Source organism: Apteryx rowi, unplaced genomic scaffold (assembly GCF_003343035.1).
Source record: "Apteryx rowi isolate R43461 unplaced genomic scaffold, aptRow1 scaffold_50, whole genome shotgun sequence".
Taxonomy (NCBI): Eukaryota; Metazoa; Chordata; class Aves; order Apterygiformes; family Apterygidae; genus Apteryx; species Apteryx rowi.
The window spans coordinates 419,648-446,699 of record NW_020450761.1 but is presented as its reverse complement, the minus strand read 5'-3'; the positions used below and the strand labels follow the sequence as shown (position 1 = coordinate 446,699).

At 43.4% G+C, this 27,052-nt stretch overlaps 1 protein-coding gene across 2 annotated transcripts; it reads right to left on the bottom strand.

The window, feature by feature from the left end:
* TNFRSF11A (TNF receptor superfamily member 11a) lies at positions 1-27,052 on the bottom strand. Of its 2 annotated transcripts, none has more exons than XM_026079850.1 (10): positions 26,961-27,052; positions 13,307-13,388; positions 12,720-12,845; positions 12,014-12,157; positions 10,806-10,899; positions 10,326-10,438; positions 9,366-9,473; positions 7,460-7,512; positions 4,980-5,820; positions 1-844 (listed from the first exon to the last, which is right to left on the bottom strand). In XM_026079850.1, exons 1-10 carry the CDS (start codon positions 27,015-27,017, stop codon positions 438-440), a joined length of 2,025 nt encoding a protein of 674 aa, XP_025935635.1. In that variant the 5' UTR covers positions 27,018-27,052; the 3' UTR covers positions 1-437. The 2 variants fall into 2 exon arrangements, with proteins under 2 accessions (XP_025935635.1, XP_025935636.1); XM_026079851.1 differs by having other exon boundaries at positions 10,344-10,438.

Below are 27,052 nucleotides of genomic sequence, written 5' to 3'. Positions count from 1 at the left end.
TGCAAAGTCCCCAACCCAAAGAATTGCCTAAACTGTCCTTTGCCACTTCCCGTGCAAAGGTGCAAGGGAACGGGGGGCCCTGTGGGGAGCCCACCGCGCCATCAAGGAGAAAGGCACAGAGTCCTCCTGACGCATGCAGCTACTTCTGCAATGGCAGCAGCACACCTGGCTTCATGCTTGTGTCTATTCCCACCAGCAACCTCCACAGCAACAGCATCACAGGCATGTGCACCAGAATGGTCCTTTCCAGCTGGAAAATTTCCCAGGAGACACCAGGGGTAGCAACAGTCACCGAACAAATGAATCTGCTGCAACAACCTGGATTTTGGCAGCTGGCCCAGCCGTGCGTCCCACCACAGCCCCTCGCGGGCTGCCATTCAGGGCCTCAGCCCTCGGCCGTGTCCTCGCTGTCACGCTTGGAAGGACACCGGTTCACATCAGTTCAACGCTTTCTCCGAGAAATGTCCCAGCTTCCCCTCCTCTTGCACGGGCTGCGAGGCCTCGCTGTAGCAGCGCTTGCCGCTGTGGCTGGCCGGGCTCTCCTCCTGCACCACGGGGCCGCCAGGGCGCTGCTTGTAGGTGCCGGMGCTCTGCAGCCCGCTGCCGCCCACGCCGAGCACCTCGGCGCACTTCTCCTTGTACTGCTGGGTGTTGCCAGCAAAAGTCTCGCAGCGGCTCAGGTTTTCCTCTTGCACGGGGCTCCCCACATTCTCATCAGTTATTCCAGAGGCTGTTGCCCCCTCTTGGGAGTTTTGACTAACATAGACAACAATGATGTCTCCCTTGAAGTTCATTACTTGTCCACTTGAAATAAATGTGGAGTTACTGTTTCCAGTCACATTTCCTGGGGAAGGGGGGGAGAAAAGAAGGTACATGTGATTAATTTTTTCTCTCATGAGATGAACGTTGACCACAGTGAATTTAATCCAGTGTGATATATCTTTACTTTTGTTCCATTATTTTTGACCCGTGACATAGAGATGCTCTTATAATCAATGCCTTCCACTGGGCTCTTTCATTATTTCCATTTTTGCCTCCACAGGACCAAGCCTGTCATCTATGGGGAATCTGCCTGGAACATTATGAAAAGTTTTCCCTCTAAATTGAGCTCCTGGAGAGCTCTCAAGAGAGAGCACAATAACCTCATTCTCCCATTACCTCAGGGTACTCAAGCTGGTTCCATACTGCCTCCACACACAGTTAGTTAGGAAATGGTTACTATTTCCAATTCTTATATTTATATGTATATATATATATTTTTTTTTTTTTTATGGTCCCAGATACTGTATTCTTTTTTCCCCTTGGTAAACAATCGATCCTATCATGTGGAATAGATAGCGAGTTTATTGAATAAATATTGAAAGATTTAAAATATTAATGTCAGGCCATACTGTCACAGTGTACAAATAACATGGAGCTTAGAATATTATCTTATATTGTCCTGATCTTCCAAGTAGATAAACTCCAGTACTCATGTCATGCCCTCATGGATTTATCTGGATATATGTTGACTACGGTGAAGAAACAGAGTCTATACTGTGGTGACCTAACAGAGTTACAACACACACCTCTTTCAGAAAGTCTGCTGGCCTTTAGAGAATTTGCAGTATAAACTCAATCCTTCTGTCATTTAAGGACTGAGTCACTGACTTAAGTGACAGCAGGATCAGGCTCTGGGGGTTTATAAACTTCCATTAAAGTGGAAAGAAAATAACGGAGAAGAACAATCTTTCCCCAAGTTAAATGAAACTAACCAAAACAAACAAAATGCAACCAAATCAAAGATTTAGCTCCATCTTCCTAGCCTATGCACACTCTTCCTCAGAAGTGTTTTTCCTGCTGTGCTCCACGTAACCATTACTTGTGGATTGATCTTAAACATTTTAGAAATTCTGTACATTTTCTCAATACTTTCCTCTCTACTTAAGACATTGGCATTTTCACTGCAGCTGAGCATGGCCCTGCCCCAAAAAACATTTTTCTGGCCGTCAAAGGTGATGTTTACATACATACCATGACTGGATTCCAGTAGTGCTAAGATCTGCACATGTTCATAACTTGATCTTGGTAGCACTTAAGAATCTCTCTAATAGGCCCCCTCAAGCAATTGTATTTATTTTAGCTAAACCACTGCATTGCTAGATCTTTGTTTACTGCTGATTATCATGAGGTGTGAGTAAGTGTTCTCTGCAGGATTTTTTTTCCTGCCAGCTGTTTCCCCTGTATTCAGTTCAGTTGTTTGCTATCAACATGACTCTGTTACACATAATCAGGGTTCAAAATAACTGTTTGCCATTATACAGATTGCTTTCCACTCACAAAATGTATTGCAAAAGTTTACCAGTGTTCAGTAGGAGATCAGGAATTTAGAAATCTATGTGGCAAGGGAAAAAAAAAAGGAGTTAAACACATTTATAATGTTTAGTTGAATGTGGTCTGTAATTCTTCACTGCTAGATGAAGACACCATGCTGAAAGAGATGAATATTGGAAGCACAAAAGCACAGAAAATGGTTGTGAGAGCTTCCTGGATAGCACTAAGAAATGTGTTTCCAACCTGAAAATATAAGGGACACCTTCAGAGGATAAGTAAAGGCATCATGCTCTGCAAACTTTCAGGCTTTGGATCTCTTCAGACTACCTGCTGATATTAATTACAATGATAGACTAATTTCTGTGGTAATTATTCACTAAGGACTGGAACAATGCAGGTGATTAATTTTGTCGGAGCCATCTAATAGTGTTTAAATGGTCAGAACTGTTGAACCAAGCTGCTTTGGGATTTAGAAGTGAAAGGCTCTGTAAAACCATCCCTATTCACGAGTCACCTAAGTCTTCCTAGGCTCATGCTTAACATTGGAGTCGTAGTCAGGACTCAAGGCGGTCACGAACCAGATCTTCATGATCAGACTGCTTCCAAGCTTGGAGGGATTCAAAAGACTGTTTGAAGGCTTAGATCCATCTCTGATGATAACCCCTGTAGGTGGTGCCTGTCCAGAGTGTTACCTTGATATTGTAGGATTGTGTCATAATAGTGGCAGAGTCTGCAACTTCAGTTGTCATTTTGAGTGTTAAGGAATTAAAAAAAATACCATGGAATTACCCAGTGCTTCTCCTCCCATTTTTCCATCCACCGTTTTGTACAGTTGTGTCTTAGCACAACTGTGTGCAAAGGTGAGTGGCTTCAGTTGCTTTGAGAAGCTTTACAAAAAGTTATTTTGTGTGCATGCTTATTCCTGCTGGGCACTGCACAAGGTGCAGCAAAATGACAGATGCTGTTACAGCTCCGCATGTGGCCCCAGTGAGGGCTGAGGCATGATTTGGTAAGAAACTGCTTGCTAAGCCCCGTCCCAGTTCACGCGCAACCAGATGTCGCCAGTGGAGCACAGCAATTCTGTCGACAGAATAAAACACCCTGCCAACAAGCCATATGCACTACAGATTAACTAATGGACACTCTTGTATCATTTACTGCTCTAACAGTACCTCCTGGCAGTCATACTTAGCTTATGGGAAACTAGAAACACTGTATATCTGCTCAGATTTCACCAGATGGCACTGTAGCATGTACATACCTAAAGGTACAGATGCAATTAAAATCATATATGAAGAATTATGCAGCATATCTAAAGAAGGCCTTTTCCAGCATGTCACTTAAACCCAAGCCTTCCTGTTTTCCCTACCGTTCCAACATATTTTCTCTTCCTCTTCTAGTTGGATTTGAAAAAAAAAGCAGTACTTCTCCAGTGCCAGATATGACTTGACTTTCAGTTGTACCTCAGAGTCATCTTCCATAAAAAAATCTTGTGTTCTTTTTACTACTGTTGAATTTTTATTTATCAGGCAGTAAATCTGTTTCAAGATTTCAGGAAACTGAAGCGATAGAAAGAGTATCAGCTCTTAGAAAGATTAATACTACAGCACTTTCAGATTCCTGCTTGACACGTATGTTTAGAAGGGAAAGGACTGTGTCACTTTTGGGCTTTGGCAGATTGACAACAACATCTCCGTGAGAAACTTTACGGCACAATACAGTTTTAAAAAAGGGCAACTGCTTATGACTGCTGTATGTATTACAGTAATACTTAGATGTCCCAGGCAAAACTCAGGTCCCATTATGCTTGTCACTGCACAGACATAAATAAAAATAGAGTATCTCTCTTTAAGAGATTATAATCTAAAATGACTAATAACACATGACAAGCAGATTGCAGACTTTTATACCGAAGAAAAGTCTGTGGGAGGAAGGTTTCATTCAGAAAGTGTTCATAACTTCCCTTCTGCTAGTTTTGCTTCAGTGATTTTTCTCCTGATTTCTTTTGACTGTTTAAGTATATTTATCCAATAGCTGTGCTTCAGAGCTGTTAAGGGAACAGAGCACTTGTGTGTGGAGAAGCAATGTCTGTATGAAATTATTTTTAGGTGAATGCTTATATATTAACAAATAAAAACAAAGAGAAAGTGCTAAAAGTAGATAATTGGGCATAATCTCTTAGACCAACCATGGCCTCTAAGTTACAGCTCCAACTGGAGCGTCACTGACCACCATACAATTCAGTGTTGAGGACAAAAAAGCACATGCAGACTGTCTAATGGAAGAATACCCATCTGAAAGCTGAGCACCCCGTCTCAACTCAGCCTTTATGCCACTGTACTCTCCTCCTCCTAACTTCTCTCTAATACACACAAACTGCTATCATGAAAACATTTCAGTAACAATTGCCTGGCCTCTGCAGTGACAGCCAGAAGATGGATTTTGCATTGCTGGTTAGATCATCACAGGATGATGATCCCTCATGGTGCTCATACTGTTTGCAGAATTCACTGCAAAACAAATGGCCTTGCTATTTCATCCTCATCTTTCAAATAAGTTTCAAGGCATCATTTTATTCTTCCCTCCTTCTCCTAAATCAGTAATACTGAGCTAGCACAGAGAATAATCCTATATGACTGTGTATAAGTCAAGCCTACTGGGCTTACCAGATGCTGGTGGAAGGTCTGAAGTGCTGCTGTTTGTCCCTGAAGTGCTTCTTGTGTGCTGGTACTTTGTGTCAGTACCATCAGAAGATGCATCTTCCATACCATGATCACTTGCTAGAGTGCTCTGACCAGCAGAGAGAAAATGCAAGCCACAAGTGCACTGTGCATAAGATCCAGTTTCTGGGGAGGTGGAGGCACTGTCAACTGCTGCACAGTAGGGTTTGCTCCACTTTCTGGGAGATTCCCTATATGAAACACCACACCTCACACAGATCTTCTCCGAGTCATGGTTCGCTGGAAAACGATCTGTGTCTTTGTTATCTATTTCCTTTGGGCAGCTGTGGGCATGCTGGCAAGATTTCTGAAGATATTTGTCTATAGCAGCATGTGAGCCATCCATTTTGGGAGAAGGGTGAGAGCCTTGAGCGACTGATATGTCCTCTGTGCTCCCAATCCCTGAAAAGCACTGATTTAAGCTATCGTACTCCCCTATCTCCACTGGTTCTGAAAATGATGACACAGTTTTACTGTCAGGCCGACTCAGTAAAGATAAATAATCAGCGGTATTGAGATCTTTATCCATATATTCATCTTCCATGGGAACTGGTGGGAAATGGTCATCATCAGTCTCAGATACCACAGAAAACTCTTGGAGGTTCCCTGCCGCCTCATACGGAGCTGTCTCTGGGCTGCCGTTCATGCACAGAGGGTGACCTCTGGTGCAACATGTGTTTCCAGGGGGAGAATAACCAGCAGGACCCAGGAGGCACATTCCTTCAGAAATCTGGGGAGCAGCAGTGTTTGTTATACTTGTGGTAACAAACACATCTCTGGGGGGCTCCTAAATGAAGTCCAAAAGAAAAACATATTTAATAAATAAATCAGCAGAAGGTTATTTTCCAAACAAAGAAGAAATAGGCAGAACATAATTCTTCCTTGACGTGGAGCTGCTGAGTTTGAGCAGCACCAGCTGTATTTGAGTCTTGAAGTGTAATTCTATCCTGTTGCAAAACTGTGACCACTGGTGCTGTGATCAGTGGGTATTTGGATAAAAATCTGGTGGCCTGGGAGACAGCAACATTTAATTTTGAGAGGGGGCTATTGTTAGTTCTTAAAAAGGCCCTTAAGAGTCAATAAATCTATAGGAGTCACTTAATTCTGCTGTTCCTTATGAACCATCAATAGAATGATACTAAGGTCTAAATTGTTATAGGTTTATAAACACCCTGAATTATCTGTGTTTGAAGGGCTGTAGACCTGTGAAGGCCTTATTGAGAGCAGAAACTTTATTATTGGTAATGCCATATGTAGAAGAAAAATTGGATTGTTTCAGATGGCCCAGGACAAGCTAGAATAAAAACCTCACACACAGACAAGGTTGCTTTAACCTGGAGTAAGTTAGGAGAATAAATACAAAAGCCCATGATGTCACTTTGTCAGTACTTTTTTGGTTGCAGCTCCACAAAAAGTGTTGGAAAATACTGGAGGCAGCAGTTCAAGAATTCCCTTCAGTACCTGCAAGTCAGGCTGTAATGATGGGTAGCCAGGAATTGCTACCTACATTTCACTTTTAGCATCTGTTCAGTTCTTCCAGGATGGAGAAGAGCATGTAAATGCTGCCAGCCACTAACTGCCGCTGGTTCTCACTCCTCCATCCTGGCAGTCTGAGCTGCTGCCAGTGCATGAACGCTTATGAGACAAAAGAGGAACTGCCTTCTCAAGAAGTTTCCTTTGTAGTAATGGGATTTGAGTGTTGCAACCACTCAACTAGACAGAGCTCCTGGACTGGCCTGGTTAGGAGAGGATGCATCGGGGACCTGGGACACTGCAGTCCATGTCCCTGGTGGGAATCAGGCAGTGCAGAAGAGCTTGAACCTGCATCTCCAACTGAGTGTTTCAGCCATAGGATCTGGGGCTGTTCTGAAGCAAAACCTTTTGGAAGGTCTTTCTTTCTTTCATATCCAAATGGACAACAAGGATTTCTGCAGGCACTGAAATTAATGGGTCTCAGGGATGTTTTCTTTAACTGACGGCTCTGTGCTTGATGCCTTGAGTGTCTGGTGTTCTTGGCTTTGCCCCAAATCCAAATTTCTCTGGTATGTAAAAAGGTGCAAACTCCAACTGAAGTTTTTCCGGCTCTTAGGATTCATAATGGCTCGCTCATAAGTAGAGTCTCAGATGTTCAGTAACTGGGGGACTCATGTTGAACTTTCTACTCTTATAAATATTTAATCATCACAGAGACTGTTAAAACTGGCTGAAACCAGAGAGGTGGTTCAGAAGCTAGGGAAGCTATTGGACATTTTATAAGTCGCACATTCACACAGAACCAGACTAAAAAAGCCAAAGTTATGAGGCTTTTTGAGAAACAGAAAACTTGTTTTCCAGCCAAATGTTAATGTGGAGGCTACTGCCAGGGGAGTGCCAGGAATATAATAAAGAAAACATAAAACAGAAAATTTTAATGCCCTGGACTTTACCTTTGTTCCTTTTATTTGGCTGCATACTTCGTTAGCCCAGTTCTGTAGATCTGCTGTAGGGAAAACAAAACAGCAGCTGTAATGTATAGCAGGCACTAAAGCTAGCCACAGACCTAAACACATATAGTTATTCACAATCCATAATATTATATTAAATGTAAACCAGCAAGGCTGTGTTTACTGACTGTTCAAATGTCCCAGTGGCCATCTAGCTGAGGATTTGCTGTAACTGGAATAGGGATATATTCTTGTGGAACAAATGTTTCCGAGCTCCCAAAATAGATCACAGTTAAACTGTGTTCCACATCAAATGGGGTTTCTTTCCTGGTCATATGTCACCAAGCTATGACTGGCCTGATCCCGACCCAGTTACAGCCGTACAGTCTATTTCAAGAGGAGTCACATGAATGTCCCAAAGACCATTCTCAGACAGCAGCAAGCAGCCTGGAGGGAAGAGGGTAAGCCACCAAAACCACGGGATGGCAGGCTCAAATACAGCGTATTCCACTTAATCAGGATGTGCTTAATTGGGAAATTCACTTAATCAGAGTATCTCCCAAGGAAAAGCTTCAAGTCCAACAATGCTTTATAGTAAAGACTGCTACTTAACGGAAACATTCTTCTTGCTTTATATCTTCACTTTCAGGAGATTTTGAAGGGCTTGGGTCCCATGTGCATTTTAACCTTGTGCTGGTTTCGTATGTCTGCAGATAGATCAGCTAATTAACCACTGCCTGTTCCCAGTAACGAGTCTGTTCCTCTGATGTTAAGTCTGCACATTTACCATCAGCTCCCAAGCAGGCAGGACTTCTTCCTGAGCCTGCAGGTCCCTGGGGCTCTAGTTAGCAGGATTTACCACTCAAAGGCGATGAAAGACTGTCACTGCAGAGCAGCAGGGCAATAGAAATGTCAAATAAAGAGCATTCCCCTGAAACCTGCTCTGCATCTCAAGTATTTGGTTTGCAAGGAGAGTCACCATTTCCTCCAGCCCATCCCAGGAATTCCAGATTTAGCACAACCAATGTTTAGTGTGGCAGAGGCAGCCTATTTCTAAAACACAGGCTAAAACATACTTTACAAGAGAGGGTTGCTGTCTTCCCTTCCACTGCTCCCAAAACATTTCATAAATTCCTAGGGCTTGGGAAAGGCAATGAGGCAAAAAATACATTAGGAAAAGCTTTCCATGTTTAGAGGGAGATGACAAAAAATATAGAGAACAATAAGAGTATGTCCTCAACTGTGAAGACCCAAGGCTTAAAACAGAGTTGAGTAACTTTTGTGAGTATATCCCTCATATTCATAATATATTCAATGCCCCAGCAACATCTAGTATGTCTTTCCTAGTATTTTTTGATTTTTCTGTTTTTACTATTCCTTCTATTTCTTCTAGTATTTCTGCAGTACCTCATCAGAGCTGTGGCCTTCAGCTGAGAACATTGCCTCCATCATGTTTGCAAATACACATGAGGCTTTTGTCTTGAGATGTATAGTTTAACCAATCCAGATGCAGATTTCAGGGGAAGAGGGGAAGTGGGGCAAAGGATCTAGGAGGTGGCGAAAGACCTGTAAGTCTTTGCCGTCCGCCGTGCCCCCAGCACTGGCCCTCCCTCATCCACACTGCGGCTGTGGGCACCCTGCAGGCAGTCACCTCACTGTGCTGGCTGCAGGAGGATACCAGGATGATATGCATTATGCATAAGTGCAATATGTTCCCTGCCCTAGAGGAAAAGAATGGGAAGCCTGGCTTTGCACTAGTTAAAACACATCCATACGGACAGACATACAGATAGCACAGAACTTCCAAAATGGCACCTGAGTTTCTTAACCTGGCGGTTACCCGTGATATCAGAGCACCCACAGAGCCATGCAGCTGTCACATTCACAAATGCCATTAGCTATAATGTACCTGTGAGCTTTTTTCCCTTATTCTTGTAGTATACGATGAAGATGACAATGCCAATTAGTGCCACAAAAAACAAGATGACAATCAACACATACAAGATCCTGTTTGTTCCTGTAGGGTGTAAAAATGATAGTACTGTCAGCAAGTAGCTTATACTCAGCAGTGTTACAATCCTTGCTTATTTTACCTGCTTTTCCAYATTTTTTTCCATAGAGTTTTTTTTCTTCCTATTTGATTTTAGATTTCTGTAATAAGGACAACAGCTTTAGCACTGGTAAAGTTCTGTGATAAGTAGCCTTACTAAAGGCACCTTGTGCAGAGCCATCTCAGTAAAAAACAGTCTTAGACAGTGTCTTAGAGAGGTGTGAGCCAGTCAGGCTGCTCTGAAAGTCTCCTTGCAATCTGCCATCCCACAGGCTGTGCTTGCTCTGCCTCAGGAGAACGGGGATATGCAGCTCATAGGGATTATAAACTTCAGCCAGCAAAATCTGGCTTTCATCTCAGATTGTGAAGGACTGCCATGTGCTAGGCAAACAGTCTCCCTGGTAGCATATCCATACTGGAGAGAGAGAAGGGCAATGGGCAATAAGGGACCTACATTCAGCTGAGACTGTGTCCATTGCTATAGAAGAAGCACAGAGAGAAGCTGGTAGCCTTTATATAGATAACGTGTGTATGGAAATTAGCAGGCTGAAAAATGAAAGAGCTGTAAATGTGATGGAGATCATGGGTATTACAGTAATGCTGCTCACCATGCAATGTCAGTGGGATGTATAAAGCACTACTTAGTATRCTGGACATGGGTTCTAGAGCAGCTGGGCTTAAAGTCATCTTTAAAGGTTGAATTTTCTGAAGAGCTCTGTCTTGGCCTACAGCTGCTTCCCCTAGAGTCATCCACACGGGGAATGGAGTTAAACTAGACAAAAAACAAAGTAAACACATAGGTACTTTCTAATGAATAACCTGTAGGAGGACATATACCATCTTCTGGTTGTTCAGGCATCTTCCATTCTGCGCAAACTGCATCTGACTTGTCAGTCCCAGGGACTATTTCTGCCATTCCCAGAGCTGTACAGCTAAAAAAGAAAGACACAGAAGCTAGATACTCAAACAAGGGGGTCTGTCATGGCTCCTACACTTATGCAGGGTAATACTTTCCATTGTAAATTACTCTTATGCTTCTCCATCTTTAAAAAGTTCAGATATCGTTATTATTTTCAGCTCAATAGATCAGCAGTTCTGTTGTTATTGCTCTCTCTTGCTTCGCCACCCCACAGCAAGATTCAAGCTCCAATCTGAAAATTCCTTTATTGCTGTGCCACAAACTGAGATGCTCTGTGCACTCTGCAGACAGACTGAAACACCCCACTGAAAAATGCTTTTGATCAAGCTTCTCATTGCCTTGTGACTGTCATGGTCCTTCTACAAGATACAGGGACTTACTTGGTCCAGGATTTACACTTATCAGTGGATGAAGCAACCTTTGAGAAGTAGCCTGTGGGACATGGTGTACACATCGTATCCTTGTCTTGTTGCACTGTGTGTAGTAAAGGAAGAAAAAAATCATAGTTGAGCTTTTGTGAGTTCATTTCAAACTGGAGGTGATTATGCTCCCCCATCCTTCCACTCCCTCTCCCCTTCCAAAAGCTTCCCTGGAGAGAGAAGAATCTTAAATTATATTTGAGTAGCAATGACAGTTACAGGTAAACAGGAAAAACAGCTCAGGTAAGACTAGCATATTTCTCTACATGATCAAAATGGGAAATGACCAGAAGCCATTTTCAGTTATTGTAAAATAATATACAGCTATTATATCCTTCCACTTTCATTAACTGTCTTGTGTTGATGCAATTCCACCGACTGTGACACTAACTGTTATTGTCAATTGCATGAAGCAAACAAAGTGCTGTACCAGGATTTGCCAGCTTGGTGAAAAAAACACTGTGCTTCAGGCCCAATTCACTCCATTATGTGCTGCTTTTTTCCTTGTACTTGGAACAGCTCACTTTATCTTCCCAGTGTTCATTACAACTCTGAATTTGACCATCTCTATTTTCCACCCACAAAATGTCTCCATTTTGCTTGCAATCAAACCCAGAACTAAATTAAATGTCTGTAATAAATCCTTGCATTGCAAGTCATATAAAAAAAGGATCCTTCACTATGTGAAAGGTGTTCATCGTTTTTAACTCACTTATAGTGTTATAGAATGCAGCAAAGAATAGTCATTCAGCAGAAACTGATTTCAAAGATCTGGGCAATGACCCCCAGTGGACCATTTTTCTGAGTACTGGAGAAATGCACGTTCAAGTGATTGCTGAGTCAAGTACCTCAGCAAACATTAGGAATGCACTGCAGTCCTTTCGGCTATGGCCATGTCCATGCAAAACCTTGCAAATGTCACCTCAGCCAAGATACTGTGTAAACTACAGAGACTCAAGCCCCTTGCTGTCAAAGTGGCCTTCAAAATGCAAATAATCCAGAGGAATTACATGCAGTGGCAATGATAATCAGACACGCATCTTCTGTTCACAGTGGACAGAGAGTCTAAGGTACCCTCTCTTCAGTGTCAGAACCCACATGACACTGACTTCATCCTCCAGGCCTAACCTGGACATTTCACTTTGTACTGGCCCCTCTCTGTATCTTACCAGGATGCTTTACTCCGAATCCTGGAGCACATATGGTGTTGCGCTGACAGCAGTCACAGTCGTCATTCCAGTGGTAACCCATTGTACAAGCACACTGCCGCTGGAATGTGCTGTTTCCTGGATTCACTTCTTTCAACGCTTTCCCTAGAAGAGAAAGCAGCTGGGAGTAAAAACCTCTCTGATACTAAGCCTCAGATTTATGAACCTTCTGCTCCGCCTATTTGCTTTGCTTGAATGCCAGATGCAGAACCATTCTTGTTAGAGGAAATGTTGTCTTTCAAGAAGCATGGGAGACCCTTGATTAGCATGGGGCACCTCACTGATTGAACTCCTGAGCAATACTTTTCCTTGCAGCTCCTGTAGAAAATAAAAAGAGCTTTTGCAAGTTTGAGGCAACCATGTTAGGGGATGTGAGTGCACAATATGCTGGGCAAAAGAACAGACCTTTAAGATCCAACTCACAGGGAGCAATGGCCCAAGTGAAGATAATCAGTTGAGCAGCATGGAGACTATAGTTGCAGTGTTCAACAGAGCACAGAAGAACTGAAACTCCCTGGTGTCTGGGGACCTCACTGTCTTTTAAGTTCTTTTGTAAGCCCAGCCTCCATTATCATGTACCTAAACAAAGCATCATGTCCAGATCCACTTGCCCATCTTCACACTTCACTAATTCAGATTAGAAGGTTCCTCAGTATAAACAGCTCACCTTGATCACATATTTTATGCAGTAAGCATTTGTCTTCTTCATTCCAGACATCCATATACTCATTTGGGCCACATGGCTGGCACACACTATCAGAAGTACCAGTGCATTTAGCAGACATATACTTTCCTATGAAGATGAGAATGAAAAGTAGGTCATTTGCAAGTTGCACGTCAGCTGTTGGAGGACCTTAGGCGAAATATAGGCCAGGCCAACACTGCTATACTACTGGGGGATGATCATTTCTTTGTGTCACCCTTTCAGTTCCTTGGTCCAGCCCTAACCTAGGGTGGTATTGAAATATCCATGAAACTTATAGCATAGGAACCGTCTTGTTTAGGTGCATGAGAATTAAGCTACTTTCTGTCTCCAACAGTGACTAAGTGTTATCCCAACAAAATAAGTGTTATGGCTTTTGCTGAGGTCACTAGGACCACTCCTGCACTAAAAGGTACTCAAAGGCCTGAAATTATGTACCTGTTATGGTATATGCAAAAAGATTTATGGAATCACCAGGGCAAGTTGCCTTGCTGACCCTTTAATGCTGCTTCTAAGGAGCTTTTTAATTACCAAGCACCACGCTCACATACCTGGCTCACACTTTGTGCAGCACCGTCCGGAGTATTCATAGTGTTGCTCACTTTCACATGGTGGAGTGATCTGTAGTGACAACTGGGGAGGAAAGGAGAGAAAGAACATGAGAACCAATATACCTTGAGCTTCAGTCCTACCTACCCACAATTGTGATAGAGAGGAGGAAAACTTTTCTTCTTTATAGCATTTTGGATAGCTAAGCAGTAAAACATTACTCAATGTTTATGACTTCAAAGGCTCCTTGTAGGCAAATTAATAACATGTACTTGATGCTGTACACACAGGGACTTGTAATATAGCCAAGTGATAAATAAATAACACAATCTTGAAATTTATCATGAACTTTTGGCCTGCCATATAACCTCTGCTTACAATACTGTATTATTTGAAACTTCTGACTTCAAAACAATTATTAAAAAAAAAATTTTGGCATACCATAGTCTCTTCCACAGATATGACCTCAGACCAAGACCTGGGCCACTGAAAGTTTTAAAGTATAACATTTAGCAAACTAGTAAAGTTAGAAGTGAACGATTTATATCTTCAAAAAAGAAGAAGTTCCCAGCTTCCCCCTGGGATACACAACACTCCTGTCTAGCCCCAGAAAATATTGGACTTCAATTTTATGGCTTTTTATGGCTCCTATTGTGTCCTGCAGCATTCATCTCATTGAACTGAGGCAGCCAGCCACTGAGGTGATGCAAATTAAGCCGACACCTTTTTATTTCTTAAAAAATAGAACAAAACAAAAATGAACTCCTCCCTCGACAAAGCAGCCAAAACTGTTACACGAAAGGAGATCTGCAAAGGGCGTTACGGTGTCACATCTAGCTCTTACCAGCCTTTGCAAACCCTCCCTGATCTCAGCTGCCTGCAGCAGTCCTGCCTGCGGCACAGGGCACTCACCCTGGCTTCAGGGCACAGGTTGCGCTGGGGTGTCCCAGCCAGCCAAGCATCACTCCTAGCCCCCCACCGCCTCTGCTTTGGCTGCCCGGGAGTCTCTTGGCAGCGGTCCTCCAGGCAAACTCAACACCTTACGTCCAGTTGCTGACCATTCCTCTTGGGATACATAGGATGATTCAAAATCTGGCCCTTAGCAAGGAACACTTCATTTTAATGGGATACAGTTGTTAAAATATCATTCACTGGCTTTTGATTTGGAAAAAGATGCATTAAAACTTCTGCTGCTAGTTAGAAGAAGCTTTCACTATCTAACAGTGCTGTGCAAGCAAGGGTAAAATTGATATTGGTTTCCAATCCCCTTTATCTCTCCTCTTTCTTCCTTTTCTAGTTTCATCAATAGCAATCTCATTATATTCTCTTCCCCTAAGCATCTTGTCCTTTCTAATGCTGGAAAGGGTCTTATAACTTAAAAATGACCAAAGAGGTTGGAATATTTCTTTAAAACACCTCCTTCTGGCTTGGAGTTTGAGTCATTGTTTGGTGCATAAATGCAGTGTGTCAACATTGCACTAACTGTGTCTGAATTAAAGTAAGTGCCTAAGGTCAAAGGTCTTTTTTTTTTTTTTTTTTGGTTATGTTTGTAGGTTATAAGCACCTTATAGCCATTTATTATCATGACGACAATCCCAGGCAAATTAGGAGTCCAGTCTTGTAAGAATACTTCTTTTGTCTCAGTGTTCCCTTTTGTCTCTTTTGTTGTATTTATTAGCAGTATCTTTCTTGCGATTAGATTATAAGGTTTTTGGAACAAAAATTGCTGTTTGTGTTTGCACAGCACCTCACACAAAGGGCACCTGGAATTGGACTAGGATTCCTACCACAATGCAAACAAACATGTACATACTTATGAAAGTTTTCCCTCAGGCTTATTCCTAGCAGTTGCCTTGTTCTTTGCCCTGCACATTCAGTATTCAGGTACTGCTGTTCAGGATAAGGATGAGGGCTGGCAAGGTGGGAGACAATCAAGGAAACAGAAAGGCAGGCCAGCTGGGTGGCTGAGCAGTGACACTGCTCACTGCCCCATGGGAAGCTCCTAAACCACTTCTGCAAACCCAAGGAGCTCATTTTCTCACCCTGCATTTCAGGTGGTGCGAGCTAAAACACGATGCTCCCAGAGACTGCAGATTGAGATTGAGACTACGATGCAGGAGAGAAGGTCTTGAGCAACTGATTCCTCATTCGTGGCCATCCGAAATCGCGACAGAACTAACGAGACAAATGACAGGTCAGGTCACTTGCTTTTATAACAGAATGTTCTTTTCTTCCTTGTTTGCCCCAGTTTGAAAGTTCCTCTTTAGAAAAAAAGACTTAAAAATTACTGAAGTGTCACACAAGGGCAAAGTCGTCCTTTTTAAGGAAGGATATGCAAATCTGCTAAAAAGCATTCAGCTAAAGAGTCTGGAATAATTTCTGAGAATTAAAATTTTGCTTGAACAGAACAAGCAATCCCCTTATGTTGAGGCTGGGAGAGCAGGCTAACCGCTCAGGTACCTTTTATAAATCATCTCATACCTCCCTGCTTTATAGCATAAAGAGGGTTATTGTTACAGTATATTCACAGCTGCAGCTGCATAAATCTACACTCTGTGTCAATAAGTATTCTCTTCTGCCACCATGTCCTTCCCCTTTTGAGACAAGCTGATACATTTACAAAGGTGCATTATTCCCTTCTTTGATTTATATTCAAAGCAATAAAGACAAGATTATTGGTGTCCAGTTGCTACCCCCATATAAGCCCAGCCTCCTCACAAAGGTGAGAAATTTTGGCCTAGAATGGACTAGTTAGATCCTCTGAGCGTGAAAGCTGCTGGGAAGAGAGGACATGAAGGAAAACAAAAGAAACTTCATATTTTCTTATGGTGGCAGCCGATCCAGTGAGCCTGGGCCCTTCTGTTAACGCAGCGCCATGAAAGTCAAGGGGCTCCTTCTTTAACCATCTGCTAGAGGACTGTATCCTCAGTCTATGCATAAGTGTTTTTTTCAGAGGGTAGGAAGCCTAAATACAGTACTTGCACTCGCAGCAGCACGATGGCTTGATGCTTCACCATCACTAATGTATTCCTCTCCACAGTGTCCTTCTGAGATAGGGAAGTGCGAGTCATTTTACAGATGAGGAACTCGCGCTCAGAGACTGACTAACTTTACTAAGGTAACAGGAAATCAGTGGCAAAGCAGGAAACAGAACCATGTCTCCAAAGCCTCAAGTTAGCATTTTAACCTCTGGAACATCCTTCCTCTCATCGAAGGCTGGTGCGTAGGTCAGAGTAACTCTGACATCACCAAGCTGCTGTCTGGAGAGAGAAGGGGTCGCATGTCACACTTTAGGTGCCCAGTGAAAGCAAAGGTATCAATCCCATCTGAAGCAATAAAATGAAAAAAATCCCAGCCTGGTCATTGATTTAGCAGTCTCATTACTAGTGAAGCTTTTCATCAAATCCCACAAACAGATGCAGCTGGATGCTTTGAAAAGGTCCAGGTACACCTGAAGCTTTCCTGCTTCATTACGTATTATCTCCGAGCAGGTATATCTGACAGGGGAAGAACCCAGGGACCAAAGACGAACCTGCTCTGGGCTTCGTGGTTTGCCGGGGACTTGGTTTGGTAAAGCACACCAGCACCTGCTGACCTTTAAGTGCATGAGTAGTCCCACTGACTTCTTCAGAAAAACAGGCAGCACACTCATGGCAAAGTTTGCAGGAGGATTGTATTTTGGTATCAAACTGCAGATAGCCTTTTCAGCTTCTTTTTTTGTTGTTGTTGTTAATTTGGCGAAAGGGACGCTAAGCAAGAGTGTGCTTGTAGGATCGCAGAACTTCAATGAGTCACAGCTACAAAGCCCAACTGTGTTACTCAGACCTTTAAAAAACACACACAGGTGTTTCTGAAGGGGGAACTAGCAGAATTCAGATTCCTGTCCTCAGGCTTAAGGAAATATTTATTCTTAGTGCCATTGAGCAATCTGATGGCAGCAGAAGCTGTGTGTCATGGATGCTAAAATTACTTTCTCGCTCAAATGAATATTCAGATAGACATTTCAGAGAAGATAAAGTTGCACAGGCCCCTTTCCTTTAAAAGAGAAAATCTGGAAGAACAAGCTCGGGGGTTTCCACATTTTTTTTTCCCCATGTTATTTCTGAACAAGAACCTGAGGCCTCAGTGGGGACTGCTCATTAACGATAATCCTAGTTTTGCAAAAATTGAGATGCAATGGGACACGCCAAGGGGTAACTACTTTAAGATGACACCTTCTTGCTCAGTGTATTTGTTTCTGGAGAATGTTCAAGCCACTTTCACCATCTCACTAAGCATATCACATTTTTTCTCCATTTAGTACTGCAGACCTAAAGTACCTATGGGAGAGTGAACTCTTATGTCTGCCTTGCACACCACTTGTTCTTTAAACTCTGGAGCCTGAGTTTATTCAAACAGCTCGCTTTTGAGAGCCTTAGCTTTGCTTGCTGTAGAACTACAATATTTCTACTGCTCTTTGGGCTTTATTTGCCTTCATCAAAAGGACTGAGCTTTGACCAACAATTTCTGATCTGATCTGAAGTAGCCCCGCAGCACCCCGGTATTCAGCTAGGACTGCCTCTGCAGTCATTTGCTCCTTTTTATCATTCAGATATGAGCTACTCCCTCTCCTCTTGTGTGTATGAATTGTGTGCCTACAGCCCTTCAGCTATCTACCTACCTATCTAATTTGGTTCAGCAGTACTGTTGAGCAAAACCAGATTTTCTCAGTTTGCTGCCAGTTTCAGAGACTTGCCTAAAAATTACTCAAGAATAAAGATAGAATCTGGGTCTAGTTGGTCATTGCTCCATGGCTGGCACTCCTAGGCACTGTATTAAGGCACACGATAGCAACACGCATAATGGACGACTGACAATTTTTACAGCTGAGTTACTGTGAGTTTATAAAGGGGAAGAGGAGTTTTATGTGAAAAAGATACACACATAATCATATGGACATTAAATGCAACAGTTCCTTCATAGAGAGTCCTACTGTTGATAAAAATTAAATCAAAGCAGCACACAAGCCATAGCCGCGCAATTCCAGTTATTCACTTGCAGGTCTGTAACTCACCATGAAAATCTTATATTGTGAATTAAATGCTTTTTGGTAATGTCAACTTTTCAGTGACCAGTAAACCACATCACAGAACCACCATCACGTGGTAAAATATAGCCGGGAAATGGCAAAGGCTAAAAACTAAATATTATTTCACTGTTAAAAATAGGTCCTTGAAACTCTACACTAGCCTGAATACCTAAAGAGTCCAGAAAGAACATAAAGGATAAAACAGGTAATAAAGAAATTAAGAGAAATCCATAACTTGTAACCAGGAAGTGGACACATGGTGGTAAAAGCCCCATCCTGACTGTTCCAATTGTGCCTCTGTTTTAGCGTGTAGCAAAAAGCAAACACACTTATGAGAGATCACCCGCGCAACTGGTGCTCCTCCACCAACGGGAAGGACCATTAATCAATCTCAAAGCCACTGGAGCTATTTCTAGCAGGCAGACTACGTGAAGGAGAAGTGCCGCACTGACCACTCACAGCCAAGGGGTGATGGGGGTAAGGCAGACAGGAACCTTAGGTGTATCAGATGGGAGCTGACAGAGGTGATAGATCCCAGGGCTGAAATGGCTACTGACTGAACCTGTGAATCAGACAGCTTTCTTTGGGGGACTGAAAACTCATCATCGCATGCGTGGCATTCGTCACTCGGTGGAAAAGTCATCCTCATGCTACAAGCAGAGAGATACATCTAACATTTTCATTGACTGGGCTGCTTGTAGTATCTAAATATTATTCACAACTTGTACTAGGGAAGACAGTAACAAGTTATGGGGCACAACCTGAAAGTTTTACACTCTGAACAAGCCAAACAAATACCAAAGGCACAAAGAGGGACAGGACTAAGCAAAGCAACATGGATGTTGCACCACAGTCACAGACAGCATCTGAGCTCTCTGCACAGCCTCCTCCACCATGCCCTCATACCGTTCCACTTGCACAGGAGCATGAATTGCCTGCTTGGACTGTATTTTGGTGCAAAACCTAATCTTTAATTTGTGTGTCCTCATTGCCACAGTAATTCAAAGACTAATAGTTACTAGGCAGAATATTTTCAAGATGAATCAGACAGTATGAAATCTGAAAAAAACAACCTAATCAAAATATTTAACAAAAAAAGGTCGACAGCAAGACAACAGTCTATAACAAGCAGAAATAAAAAATGCACTGTAGTGACACTACTAAAGCTAATATTTGTGCTGCAGTGAAAAGGCCTGCAAAGGCAAATCAGTTCTAGATCAAACAGGTGCAACAGCAGCGCTCAGTAGGGAAGCTCAGCATTCGCACCGCTCCATGCCTCAAGTAATGCACAAAGCAGACTAAGTAACATTACCCTCAACTCACTCAGGCTTAACTGAAACAACAATAAAAGAGGCACTAAAGAAACAATCACTTATGAGGAGCACTCCCCTCTGGCATTTTAGTTCAACAGATTATTTTTCCACATCATCAACTGAAGTTGAGTCTTACTGCAAAAATAACCATGAGAGATTTCCTGGACTGTGCTGTTTCTGGAAGCCAGATGAGAAGGGCACAATGGGGACATCCTATGCTTCAAAAACCTGTATGTTTATGCATCCTTTCATCCCAGCATGCTGCCAGAATGCAGCATAATGTATTAATCTCTTACGGTCTGATGTGAGACTGCGATCCTAGTTGAGCTGATGGGGAGGATGAGAAAGTTTGTGCAGAAGAGAGGAAGCCTGCTTTCACAGCCTGCTACTGTTTTACTTTTCTTCTCCTGAATAAGCTTTTAGGATCCCACGTGGAACAAATACTCAATATTCTGCTGGCAGAAGTAGTTATAGGGCTGCAGCCTTTTCTTTGGAAGATGGCTGTATGCAGTGGATGGGTGCAATACCAGCAGATTGCTCTGCCTTGACACGAATTGTAGTGTGAATTGCATGACTGGCTCTGCAGCTTTTCCACCATGACCAAAATGCTGCCTTCACTTAAGGACTCAGGACTGGGCTGAAAACTGATTAATTTATTCTGTGGGCATCACCGCAAAGAACAAGCTCTGCTGGGCACCCTGGGCCAGGGAAGTCAGTGGAAAGATTCCTCCCTGACTCTGACCGCCTTTGGCTTGTTTCCTTAATAAGCCTGCTTTACTACGTGTGGTGTTACACGGGAGATTTTTGTTGTTGCTTTCCTCAGAGCAGATCCAAGGAATCATCTGATTGCTCTAGTTACTGACCAGCAAAAAGTTACTGAAGAACATGATGCTCGTGAGGCAAAACTATTTGCTGTGGCAAAAGAATAAGCTCAAAATAGATTCTCTTGTGTGCTACATAAGCACTTTTTAGGACTTCATATGAACCCAGTAGCACATTTTTCCCTATCTGTATTCCAGATTAATGGGTTGCATGACAAGACCCTACAGTATTTTTTTTTCCATGCAAGATTTTTTCTTCTTTTCCCTCCGTTTTGACCACTGCCTAAATATATTCTGCACCAACCTGCAGTCACAAATGTTGTTCTTTGTCATTCTTGAATAGATTCTATATTTTTTTTTTCTTTTGGGAGTAGCCACAAATCGGTGAGGGTGAATGACCTCATTTTTTTTTTTCCTCCTTAGTTAATTGGTTCTTGCAGGGTGGATTAAACTGGCCAGCCTGATTCTTACCAAAGACAGTCTTTCCTACTCTCTTTTAGACCATCTATATTTTCATGGGGTAATGGCAACCTGGCTCTGCAGGGTCCCAGCAGGGAGGGCAGTGGGGCACGTTGCTGCCCTGAGGAGAGGGGCCGTGGCTAGGCTTCTCCTCCTTGCCAGGCAAAAGGAGCAAGAGCCCAGCAGAGCCACAGCAGAGCCGTGAGCTCAGCACTCGGAGGTCTGCTGCCGAGGAGGGCTATCAGAGGGCTTTGGCCTCCTGCCTGCCCACTGCCCTCCTCTGCTGCAGCTACGGCCCCAACCGCTCCATCAGCCACCCCGAGGAGCAGGGGCCGGCTCTCCGAGGAGCCTGCGCTGTTTTGTTCATGCTCTGTCCCAGGAGTTCACCATCCTGTGCGGTGTCACTCTTTGCCCAGCCCTGCCTCTGATTTTGTTTCTCAGATGAGGTCAGAGACCTGCAGCTGCTTTTCAGGCAGCGAGCGAACGCGAATGTTTTTTCAGGCCTCCTCTGTGCCAGTCTGCGTGAGCTCCTTGGCTGGAAGAAGGCAAGCAAGAGAAATGGGGAGATCATGGGAAAGAGGTGAGGAGACATCACCGATGCCTTTGGCCTCGTGCTGGTAGGAACGTGCCTTTGGCACAGGGACACTGAGTGGGTCATGGGCACGAGGAGACCTGAAGAACGAAAGCGAGGAGGGGTGGAAACTCTAGCCTGAGTAATGGCAATCAGCCAGGGTGGAAGGTATCTGCTCCCTTCCCGGGCCCAAACTGGCAGACCTCCCTGTGACTTCAGTGGGAAATGGATGGGGCTCTGTCCTGTGGTGATTAATGACTCTTCAGCTTTGTTTGCAGCCACGACATCCTAAGCACTGTACAAACACCAAAGAAAGCCAAGCCCTCAGCCTAGAGAACTCACACCCTGAAAAGACAAACAAAAAGGTAACCAAGGGAAGGACTGCCAGAAGCAACCGAGGTAATTCCACAGGTATGGGACAAAAATCAGTATGTCATGGAGCACCTGGTGTAAGTTAGCGTTGCTTCTCTGGTGGGGTGCTAAGCCCTCCGCACAACTGCCATTGCCAATAGTCACCGCATGACAACTGTGATTTCACAGCGTGGCCACGCACAAACAAGAAGAAATCGGGAAACCTGCAGTTCTCTGGTGTTGAAACATCACACCAAATCCTGCCATGTGGCAGACACAACAAGGAGGCTGCCCTGTGTGCCACCACAGCCTGCAGAGCAGGAGTCTTCCCCCCCTACAGCCCATCCTGCAATTTTCAGCCATCTCCACTCCATCCCATAGGAGTCCAACAGTCTTTCTTCTACTGCTTGAACTTCGGACCGTTTTTAAAGAGGAGTAAGTCATAAAAAGAGGCAAGTTCCTGTAGGCAGGTTATTGTGTTATACGGACTGAGGCCTACCTGAGTCCATAGTGCAACCTGGTTAAACAGCACTTAATTTTTATATCAATCACATTTATTACAAACAAATATTTGCCTTTGCATTTTCCATTGGTAATAACCACCCTTTCTTGAAGCAGCTGTTTCTCTGTGCAACCAAAACCAGCCAACGTGCGCTTAAAACAGACGGTGAGCAGCTGCCTGCAGAACCCAGCACTGCCTGGCAGGTTGACTTTGAAACGAAAGGAAGAGGGCAGCGGGTGCCAGAAGCACAGTTGCAGCTGAGGACATGATGAACCAACCATCTTTCTGTTTCCCTCTTCTCCCCAGTGCTTCCAGCAAGCTAAGCAAGCATCTCAAACAAACAAACAAACAAAAACACCAAAACACCATCCCCTCCAAACAGCCAGTAGTGTATGCACTGCAAAACTGTAACGCGTCCCCTTGCAGAGTGGGGTGCGGAGCACAAAGGGATTCAGCAGTCAGTTGTTGTGTTGCAAGCACATGGTGGCAGGAACTGTCCTGGTTTTGCTCACTGCAAACACCACCTGGAGACCTGGCCATACAGAGATGAAGGTGGTAGGGAGGAAGAGGAGGACAGCCTTGCAAGAGGGGCTACCTTTCTGTTCCGTGTCTGTACATGTATCTAGTATAGTAGGGCCTTCCACATTTGAACTCCTAAGGTATAGATAAGTATAAAAATGTAACTCAAATATGATTCCTCTAAATAGTGTTAAGGTATAAATGCAAGATGGCATCACTTTGATGTTTCTGTGATTTTCTACCCTTTAGTTATGCACGTGTGCTTTTTACTATCTACACTAGTTCTTGCAGAGCAGCCAAATTACCTTCCGCTTTTCTGAGCTAGAGGTGCGTGGGATGACAGTAAAAGACAACAGAACCATGTTCTAGGTGACCCTGCTTGAGCAGCGGCATTGGACTAGATCTCCAAAAGTCCCTTCCAACCGCAATTGTTCTGTGATTCTGTGAAACAGATCCTTATGGCCACATTTAAAGCCTGTGCTTGACCTACATTTTGTTTTGTTTTGGCAAGAAAGCAAGCCCTGTGCCTTAAACCTAAAAGTTAGCATGCTGGTAAGCTTTGAATTTTACTGACTTGTGAAATCTGGTGAAGGTTTGTTTTGGTCCCATTTTGCGGGAAGAAGAAATTATATCAGGAAGATGATGCTTACCTTGAGAAGAGAAACAACAGGGATTTCTTAAATTGTGAATGGGTTTAGTTTTATATGCAATGCATTATTCCTTTTATTTGAGGTGCTGTAAAATGTTATTGCCAATTTTTCACGTGATTCGGGGGAAACTGCAAAGCAAAGAAAAATTTACCAGTTTCCCTCCCAGGAACCTTTCCTGCAAGGGCATTTTGACAAGTGAACTAACTGAATTATAATAGCTTCTAAACCTATGCTGTTAATGCCAAAATAAATTCAGGGCTTTGGATTAGATACTGTAGGAGTTTTGCTCTACTGAATGGTTTCTTTTGGACCTGGTTACAGCCAGAATACTGGACCAGGAAAACCTATGATCTAACACATTATGGACAATTTTTTACTCATTTTTTTCCTCTTACCATAAACACTGTGCATTTTAAGAAGTTAAAAAATAATCTACACTTTGACCAAGGGCATTTTAAAGCTGCTCTAAATTATGAAGAATTCTGGATGCTTGCAGTGGGCAAACTTTTCCCGTAAAGTAAATATGACGGAGTGGTGGAAGAATCCAGTCCATTGCCACACAAAAGAAGAGGCCTTGAGGTTAAACCAGGTAATTGGTTATATTACATTTATACAAATGCATATTCTCACAGGCTATTAACTTCCATCTGATACAAGCAATTATGCTCTTTGCAAGTGCTAAGCAAATAAAGGGATGTGGATAGCTATTCTGCACAAAGAAGCTGAGCTGATCATGTCAGAAAGCAAAATACCCTGTGCTCTGACAGCTGGATGAGACAAATCACTTGGAAAGATCATCTTGTGGCCGAAGCACAAGACAAGGGGACAGGAGGGCTGAGTTCTGCTCCCAGCACTTCTGCTGCACATTCAGTGTATGACCTAGAGCAAGTCACAAATTCTCTGTTCCTGTTTCCTCTTTGGTGAAAATGATGATGATGATGATGTTTATTTTCAGCAGTGCTATGAGAACTCATTAAATTTACATTTGCAAGTTTTTTTCATTTCTCCCTGGAAATGCATTGAAAATGTTACGGTCCTACCACTACCCCACCATATTATTAGCTCTAAACTAACACAAGTGCATCAGATGAGCTTCAGCCCTACCACACTTATTATTCTCACTATTTGTTCTGTCAGAAAACACCACTCCAATGGAATTATAAAAGTCATTGTTCAAATCAGTTAAGCACAGGAGAACGTTAGGGAAACCTGAAAGGTTGGCTCGGTGCAGTATCTCTCTAGGCTTGCCTTGCTTTTACATTCTTGACTTCCAGGTCCTGCTCACTGTTGCAGACAGAATATTAGGTTAGCTGGCTCTTTGACACAGTATGGCTTTTCCTACGCAAACTTACACTACAGCTTTCTGGGGGTCCCTTACTATTTTGTATTGTTACTTGTCTGAAACATTGGCCATGGAAAATTGCATCCTATGTAACCACTAACAGACTCCGAATTAAGCACGTGTTGAATGCAGTGGAAAGACTTTACACATCAGCCTCAAATAAATACAAGTTTCCTGTTCTGCATCCTCTGAAAAGCTGTTCATTGGGAGACAAGAAATAATGAGGAGTACCTACTGGCTACCAAATCAGGGCATCTGCAACATATTGGGAGCTATAGCATAAAAACCTGAACTTCCAAGGCTTGATCAAGAGTTGAATAGATTCCAGGCAATGAGGAGATTCCAAAGGGAACAACTGCTCCAAAGCCAGATGGCTCCAGAAGAAAGCAAATGTCATGGTTAGTGACCTGGAGCAAAAGTGTGAAGAACATTGAAGTCTGCTCATCATACTGCATCCATCAAAGTTCTGAACACCAAGGCAGGAAAAAAATATATGCAAAGGATACCGAGGGACGAGACAAACCATCAGAAAGCTGATGTAAAAGTTAGTTTTGAAAAACGCAAGCTCATTCATATACATATGGAAGACACCTGGAAACCGGCAATTTAAGAAAAACTTAAGGGGTGAGAGTGGACAGAAACACATGTTTTGGAGGGAAAAAAGGGCCTGTGTGGTTTTAGGCAGCACATTTAGGAACAGAGATCCAGAGGAAGGGCTCTTAGAATTATGTGGTCAGACATTAAATTGTAAGCTGTAGACAGCAGAGACTTTTTTTTTTTCCTTAATCTTTTTCCCTCAAAGCTGCACCTTGCTCTCAGGGGACCCAGCCATGGCCCAGGCAGCTCTATTACAGCACCACCTTGAAGTAAGCACTTAAAACAACACTCACAACCAGTCAAGAATAATGCGACACAGAGAAACTAGAATTTCAAATGAGAGAAACACAAATGGTAGTAAGGCTAACAAACATTGATTAATGGAGCAAATAAAATAGCTGTAGCATGGGATTTGAGAATCACTTACCAGTCTAGAACTTGGTGGAAGAGGAATTATTTAAGTGGTATAATTAGAAAAAGTGAAGGGAGATTCTGCAGATTTAAGCCACTGCAAGATATCTCCTGATGTACACCATTCACAGGGTGCAGCTCTAGCAGGCTGTGGAAGATTGTCTTCATGAAAGCACGGGAAGCCCAGCAACACTCACACCCGTAAAATACACTGAGCATTAGCCAGCCAGTAGTTCACAAAGCTGTGAAAACAGCACGCTCTGTTTGCAAACAACTGCAGATCCAAATCCCACTTTGAGCTTCCCCTTTGAGAAGAAAAGGCTGCCCAGTGACTTGGCAGCTCACCTGGGGTTTGGGGTCAGTTCCCGGCTCTGCCACCGAGAGCATGTGAACCTCTGAGCAAGACACGTAATCTGGCTGGGCCTCAAGTCTACGAAGCTGAGGCTGCTGAGAGGTTGGCTACGTTCAGGATTATGGGGTGGTCGGAGAGTAATAGGGGCTGCATACATCTGGGAGACATGGAAAAGTTCACGTTGGGCTGCAAAGACCATATGCGCTCGTCCCATGCCTGCTTGGTGCAGCTCTATACAGCCGTAACCAAAGACAAGTGTGCTCATGCTCTCTTGAATAAATCTGTTTGGTAGGGTGGAGTCTGCCTTATTCTTACACTACATGCAAATTATATCCCTCAACAACCTCAACTGCAAATATTTTCTGGTTTCTCACACCCTGCCCTGGGCAGGAGCAGGCTGTTTTCACTGCAGATCTTCTGGCTTTGTTTAGAGCCTTGGGTTTGGGGTATTTTGATTTTAAAGAAGCAAGAGAAGCTTGCAAGACAGGGCGAGTCACAAAAAAAACAACCAGAGAGTCAAGCCGAGAAAAAAGGCAGGAGAAGCTGCGCTGCTAAACCCTGAGCCATCAGTCGCCGCGGCACGAGATGCCACAGCCTCCTACCTCACTGCCTCCTCTGAGAGAAGAAATGAACCTCCACGCTTGAGATTTGATATCCTCATTCCCCCTCCTCCAGCTCAGACTTGGCAACCCAATCTTACCTGTTTGCCAGTGGCAGCAAGGCAAAGCACAAGCCAGCAGCCTGCCGAGACGGGCATGTCTGGGTGTCCGCCTCTGCCTCCTCTTGTTGCTC